This window comes from Castanea sativa, chromosome 5, assembly GCF_040712315.1.
Source record: "Castanea sativa cultivar Marrone di Chiusa Pesio chromosome 5, ASM4071231v1".
In the NCBI taxonomy this organism is placed as follows: Eukaryota; Viridiplantae; Streptophyta; class Magnoliopsida; order Fagales; family Fagaceae; genus Castanea; species Castanea sativa.
Genome location: NC_134017.1, coordinates 10,881,522 through 10,889,036, shown reverse-complemented (window position 1 = coordinate 10,889,036; position 7,515 = coordinate 10,881,522). Strand labels below are relative to the sequence as shown.

The following is a 7,515-nucleotide window of genomic DNA, read 5'->3' as shown; positions in this document are numbered from 1 at the left end:
GACACATCAAAGATCAGTTGTAACCATATGGATATTATGTAAGTATCCACACTTTAGTCACTACTCAAGCTTCTTGCAAGAAAACTACTAAGCTACTGTTCATGACATTAACAAAGGTGTAAAAAAAATAACAGGCCAAGCACCATGCTACCGTCAACATAGACAAGGTTTTGAAGAGATTGCGAAATAGTTTTCAATTTAAGCTTTATCCCTTCTGTGCTTCCTGTTGTGGTCTGGAATTCATCCTCATCCTCATCACCTCTTTTTGCATCTTTAGATCAGTCGATTTTAACAGAGGAATAAATCTTTCGAACAAACCAAAAGCTTGCATAGAAGCCAATGGTTCCCGTCAAGACAAAGAATGCATAGGATACAATTACCATGTACCCAAAGTAAAGGATGCCTGAAACCAGCTTTGTGATCTCCAACTTGGTGAAGAAATAGAAGACAGAGTAAAGGAACAGGTAGAGGGCAGAGGAGCCGGCAGTCAGGTATGATCTCCACCACCAGTGGTAGTCTTCACTACACAACTGGAAGTAGCAGAGCACAACTGTTATCTCTGCACAAGTGATTAGAAGGATAACGAAGACTATAAAAAGGAAGCCAAAGATGTAATAGAACTGGTTTAGCCATATTGATGTTAGGATGAAGAAGAGCTCAATGAAAACAGCCCCAAATGGAAGAATGCCTCCAATGAGTATAGAGAAGACTGGCTTCATGTACCATGCCTGCTCTGGTACTTGTCTGGGGATTTTGTTAGTCTTCACAGGGTCTTCAATGGCTGGTTTTTTGAATCCCAAGTAACTACCCACAAAGACCAAGGGCACTGATATACCAAACCATAAGCAGAAAAGAGCAAACATTGTTCCAAAGGGCACTGCCCCAGAAGATCGCTCCTCCCAAATTAAGGCATTCAGAACAAAAAATACTGAGAAAAGAATGCCAGGAAACATAAATGCAGTTTTCAAGGTATTCCTTTTCCACTCTGTGCCCTTAAACATCTTGTGCAGGCGTGCTGAGGAGTAACCAGCTAACAAGCCCATGAAAACCCACAACAGAACCATGGCAGTCATAAGCCCCCCTCGGTTGGAAGGAGATAAGAACCCAAGCAATGCAAAAATCATTGTCACAAGTGTCATTGCAAAGATCTGCACACCTGTACCAACATAAACACAAAGTAAACCAGAATTGATCGGTGCCCTGAAAACATCTCCATGGACAAGTTTCCATCCTGTTTCTTCCTGAGCCTCATCTTGGGTGTCCAATTGATTGTAATTGGCAATATCTCTGTACAGAGTTCTCATCATGATCATGGCCACCATGCCAGAAAGGAAAAGGACAATCATCAGAGAGTTTATGATGGAGAACCAGTGGATCTGATCATCATTCATGAGGAGGTATGTGTCCCATCGAGATGCCCACTTGATATCACTTTCCTGAGAAAAAGACCAACACAGGTTAGTTAAATGTATTATACAAGGGAAGGAGTTGAGATGGAAGAGAGACATAGGCAAGGATTTGATGAGCGAGTACCTTAAAGGAAACATCAAATGTAAAAACAACCTCCTTATCTGTCTCAACTTCTTGTGGAACAACATTACCTTGCACTAAATTTTTAGTGTCTTTGTTGCACGTTGCTAATTGAGGGTTCTTATCATCCCAATCCTTGTATTCATGATTAATGCTGTTTACAGTATTTACAAGAGTCAAAAGAGATGACAAGAACATAAATAAGCTTTACATATATATATATATATATACACACACACACAAGTAAAATTTCATTAAAAGGCTGAAAGGGTGTTACCCAAGTACATAAGAACATAAATAAGCCAGTCATAACAACTTACAAATGCACTTTGTGGGCATTTTCTAAAAATTCCTATTTTCTTTAAACTTATTGGCATTATTCTTTTAAAATCTAAATTGGTATCATTCTTTTAAATCAATTTGAATGTATGAAATTACAAGGGAGCTTCTACATTTCATCTTTTCTATAATTTTCAGGCCATTGCAGAAAAAGTTACAGCATGTAGCACAAAAACAAGCAACATATACAAGCATCTCATATAAAATTCCCCCAGTTACTTATCAAAAAAATAAAAATAAATTCCCAGTTTCCCACAGTAACTCTTTAATATCAGAAGAAACGTCCAAGTTCTACACCAAAGAAGCAGAATGAAGCAAAGGAATATAACGCAAACAGCACTGCCAGCATCTGACAAGTTCTGGGAGTAAGACTAGCTCAAACCATAGGTGTAAAAAAGCAGAGAAAAAAATCAAAACATTTCAATCCATAGACAACTCTTCACTAGTTCAGCCCTTCTTTATGATGATGTAGTGGATTTAGAATATTTGTCTCTTGGTAAGATCATCTAAGCAGTTCACTTTTCTATGTACTTACACACCAAGTGGAACCGACTACCCCACCCTCCACTTTACTCTAACAAGGGGAGTAGGTGCCATGATAGCTCATTCACGGTCCACCTTTTTTGTCAAATACATCAGATGAAAACATGTACGTTTCTCAATTTAATTATTGAATTTACATCTGTCTACACCTAATAACTGGGAAAATATATTCCCAAGCAAAAACCCCACACTTTGCAACAAAAGGACCCTCCAAAATGTGACCAGTATTGTTTCTTTTCCATCTACTACATTTGTATTTTGAGAATCTGAACTAGCAGCTGATTTGCCTTTAAGTCATTGTTCACACAAACCATATATCAAAAACAAAAAAAGAGGAAAAGAGTCTCACACCTGTTTGGAGTAACCTCAAACCCTACAATCCTAGCCGAATCAGTCTCAAGATCCTTGTGATACATGACTCTAAAGCTCAAGTGGTTATTAATGAAATATTTCTCCTCTTTGCTCTGTAAAAGAAACAAATGTTTAAGATAGAATAAACACACAAAAACCCTAAAATAATAAGTTGCTTCTGAAGCATACCCCAGCATAGTTTCCTTTGAACCCAACACGGAAACCATGTTCGTAAGTTGTTGACTGAATTCCATCCCTCCTCTGTCTAAGGACAGCAACTGGAAGGTTATCTAAAATCCTGCAAGTGCATTCTGGAGATTTCAGAAAAAAGAGGAATATACTAAACATTCTATATAAATTAATGCCTTTCACTTAGGAAAATAATTAAAATCCTTAAAACCCACAATGGAAAACTAAAAGATACTAATGCAAATTAGAAAAACTGCAGACTTCATGAACAATATACAGCCAGTTCATCGACTTACATGTTAACTCGATACTCATCATCGATTTTTTCCTTAAAATTCTTAGCAGTTTCAGCATTAAGCTTTTTTTTACAGGCTACTTGACATGATTGCTCCTTCCTCATTTGGAACTGGCGTAAAATTCATAAATTTAGTCAAACAAGAGTCAATAGACAATGAAACAATAACTGAAATAAGTAAATGAAAAGGTTTTTTCCTATTCAGATTTCTAATACAGAAAAAAGGTAAAAGATACTCACAGTATAGACAGAATTCTCAATGCGGTCACCTCGAAGAACTTCCCCCAAGTTTTCAGCACTGTTCACAATCTTGGCAGGCTTACAATAGTCTAGATAGTAGTAGTCATATGGAAGTTGCGTTTTAGTAGATGACAATTTGTTCACTTTGACTGGCAAGGGGTCTCCCTGTTCAAAGTAGACAATAATAATTTATAAGAAATTTATGAGAAAAAAAAATTACTGCAAGGAAATCAAATACATAGGCCCAGCCCTTTTCTTTTCCAATGAAGTAAAAATATATAAACACCCCCCCCCCCCAAAAAAAAAAAATCGTTATAAGCTATAAAGTGCAGTGAGGTTAATAAGAAATAATCATGAATCTCCAATCAAATCATTACCAAATTCACAAACTTTTCCTACAAAGAAGGATACTTCTTTATGTGATGTAAAAGATAGAAAACAAAATATGGTTCAAGAGTTCAGCTCAATGTACAGTTGAACTTCATGTTCATGTAACTTGAATCAATTGTCTTTCATTTACACTTTTTGTGTAATATATTTGAACAAATAGTACTTCCTGAGCTGGCCTCTAATCATCATAGAGATGGTAAACACTTGGAAAAATGAGATCTTTATAAAGACTGAAACTAATATCATTATACCCATAGTGATTATAGCACCAATTTTTATAAACCTTCGCAATCAGAATGGCAGCTAATATTATGTAAATCTCAACAAAAACTTTCAAACATATTTAGGAGATCCAAAATGCAATCCAAGCTATATTCAATCCTGTAGTGAAACATTCCAACCACCTATATAATATCCTATCTTGGATCACTTTGCAATTCGCATCGTATACTTGATCACATTGGCTATCTCATGCACACACAAGCTATTCAAAATTTCAAACTTTCCACCAATAGAGTCATTAGACATAGCCTCTAAGTGCAATCCAAACATGCCCATAGATACACACACATGAGCTATCCAACATATCTAACTTTCAACCAATAGAAACATTAAACAAGGCCTTGAGTGCAACCCAAACAGACACATAGATCAAACCAATCCATCATTTTCTAGACCCACAAACCAGAACAACCCAACAACACCAATCAAAACCTTAAAAAAAAAATTACAGACACCCAAGTCACATTCCCAATTCCCAAAAATCAAAACTTTGATCTAAATTTCAACAAAAACCCAGATCCAAACAAAACCCATAATCCAAAAACAGCTCAAAAACAATCCCACAGATCCAAAACAACATAAAATTAGATCAAACTCAAAAACCCAGATCCAATACTGCCCCACATAAAGCAAAGAGAACTCAAACAATACAAAAAAAAACACATAAAATAAAGAAACCCCAAAAAAAGAACTACACAAGAAAGCAAGCAATGAGAGGTGAAAGAATGAAATAAAGCACAGATTTTGAGAAGTGGGTTTGGATTATGAGGGAACATACAGTCTGGAAATCGCGAGGAGCAACGCCAGGAAGGTAGAAGGAGTGAGATAGAGAGACGAAGAGGAGAAAAAACAAGAGAATTGTGGTCACTGTAAGGCCACACAGTGTACCCATTTTCTTCTTCTTCTTCTTCTTCTGTTTGTGCTCAGAGCCACGGGGAGCGACAGAGAGATGGGGTTTGAGGTTTTTTTAGAGAGAGAGAGAGAGGAGATGGGGTTTGAGGTTTTTTAGAGAGAGAGAGAGGAGACCGGATTTTGCAATTATTACTTGCACGGTTTCACTTTCACTGAGAAAATCTAGAAGAACAGAAAATTTTCGCAATATTTTTTTATTATTAATAATTTACCATTTTTCTTTGCTTCAAATTGAGCTGATTTTCATAAATCTATTACTTTAATCGATAAAATTAAAAGTTTACAATAATATATATATATATATTTTTTTTTTTTTACTTTGAAGGTAGAAAAAAATCTTAAATATAAGTGTTTGTAAAATGTAGAAGACAATAGTAAGATTTTAAATTATTCACATACATATACACTTAAATAAAACTAGTAAAATAAAGTTAAAATATAATTTCTACCTTGAATAAAATAAAAAAATCTAATACTATTTAATAAGAAACAGTTTATAAACTTTAGGCATGATTTTCCATTAGTTTTTTATTTTATTTTTTTGGCTTTTAATAAATTTTAATGTGAGTGTTAATCTTGTTATTTGGACTAATAATAACAATTAGGTAGCGCTTGGATAGAGATTATAAATGCTGCGTTTTCACGCTTTGCTTTTTTTTTTTTTTTTGGTTTCTGCTGCAGCTGCTGGGGAAATATGCGCAGTGCGCGCACTGTACATGTACTTTTTTATTAATTTTTTTATTAAAAATAGGTCCTGCATCACTATTCACACATTTAAAAATTATTTTGTTACAATGTTTTCATTTTTCAGTTTTCAGTAATAAGTTCTATCCAAACGGACCTATAATCCTTTCATAGTTATTGCACTTTAGTTTGTAACAAATTAAGCATTTTCTTAATATTTTTCATTAAAAAATAACACATTTGATCACATGATTTACTTAATTTTATTATCGTGCATTCATAATGTGATATGAAAATGTTGTCTAATTTATTACGGGCTTAATGTATTGGGAGTAATCGTTTAAATCAAAAAATCTAAACTAAATTAACACTCATGTCAAAGTCTGAAGGGGCTTCATAATTGTATTACTTTCTAATTATTTTTTAAAAAAATTATATATATATAAAAATAATTTTATAATTTAAAAAAAAAAACCTAAATGGTTGAGAAAATATTTTGGTCCCATATTAATCGAATTGTTTGCCTAGTTCCAGCTCTCAAGTGAGGCTAATGACTTGTGGACATTTTCTTATCCTAAATTAATGAAGCGTTTGGCTATTCTTAAGTCTAAAGTGTCCCCTCAAAAAAAAAAAAAAAAGACTTTTAGGCTAAATGCATTTATTAGTATTTTTAATGGAGTCAAGCACTCAAATATCTCACCAAATACATGATGTAATGCACAAACTAATGGGGACTCGTAATTTATTATACTTATCAAAGTACATCTATCTTCTATTCTACTAATAACAGATTCCTCAGTTTCGTTTTTAGTTTTTGGCATATTAAAATATCCTCATATAAATTTTAAAATAACATATTGTTTAGTTTAATTTTTTTTTCCTACAAAAAAGCCAAAAAATGATAAAAGAGTAATACTATCTCATGTACAAAAGAAAAAAAAAATTGTTATTCTCATCACTCATTTGAATTCAAATGTATGATTATTAACTGTATTTGTTATCTATTTGAATTCAAATGTTTCAATTATCTTATCAAAAAGAAATCAATCACATCTATAAAAAAAATACTTCAATTACATACACGGTTTTTTCTTCCAAAAAAAATTGATTCTTATTTGTATTTGTTATCTTTTTTTTTTATGGAATGTATTTGTTATCTATTTGAATTCAAATACTTCAATTACATCTATCAAAAAATAAATAAATAAATAAACTACAATTACATACACGGTTACTTCTTCCAAAAAAAATCATCATTCCTATTTGTATTTGTTATCTTTTTCTTTTTTTTAAATCTTCAATTACATCTGCGGTTACTTCTTCCAAAAAAAATCTGATTCCTATTTGTATTTGTTATCTTCTTCATTTTTCTTAATGAAATGTATTTGTTATCTATTTGGAATTAGATACTTCATTTACATCTATCCAAAAAAAAACTTTCAATTACATACACGTTTACTTCTTCCAAATGATTCCTAGCTATTTGTACTTGTTATATTTTTTATATATAGAATGTATTTGTTATCTATTTGAATTCAAATACTTCAATTACATCTATCTAAAAGGGGGGAAAAATCAATTACATACACGGTTACTTCTTCGGTTCTTCCACAAAAAAAAAAAAACTACTCATTCTTATTCCACTCCATACAATTATCACATCAATTAGATAGGCTTAACTAAACAAAAAACAAAAACAAAAATTAAAAATTATCATTTTGAATACAAGGAAAAAAAAAGTTTCTAAATAAATATAACGA

At 32.8% G+C, this 7,515-nt stretch overlaps 1 protein-coding gene across 1 annotated transcript; it reads right to left on the bottom strand.

The window, feature by feature from the left end:
* LOC142636105 (transmembrane 9 superfamily member 7) lies at positions 1 to 5,220 on the bottom strand. The gene is made up of 7 exons (XM_075810183.1): positions 4,938 to 5,220; positions 3,488 to 3,652; positions 3,249 to 3,358; positions 2,953 to 3,061; positions 2,764 to 2,876; positions 1,534 to 1,684; positions 1 to 1,436 (listed from the first exon to the last, which is right to left on the bottom strand). Exons 1-7 carry the CDS (start codon positions 5,049 to 5,051, stop codon positions 279 to 281), a joined length of 1,920 nt encoding a protein of 639 aa, XP_075666298.1. The 5' UTR covers positions 5,052 to 5,220; the 3' UTR covers positions 1 to 278.
* Positions 5,221 to 7,515: the final 2,295 nt, after the last annotated feature.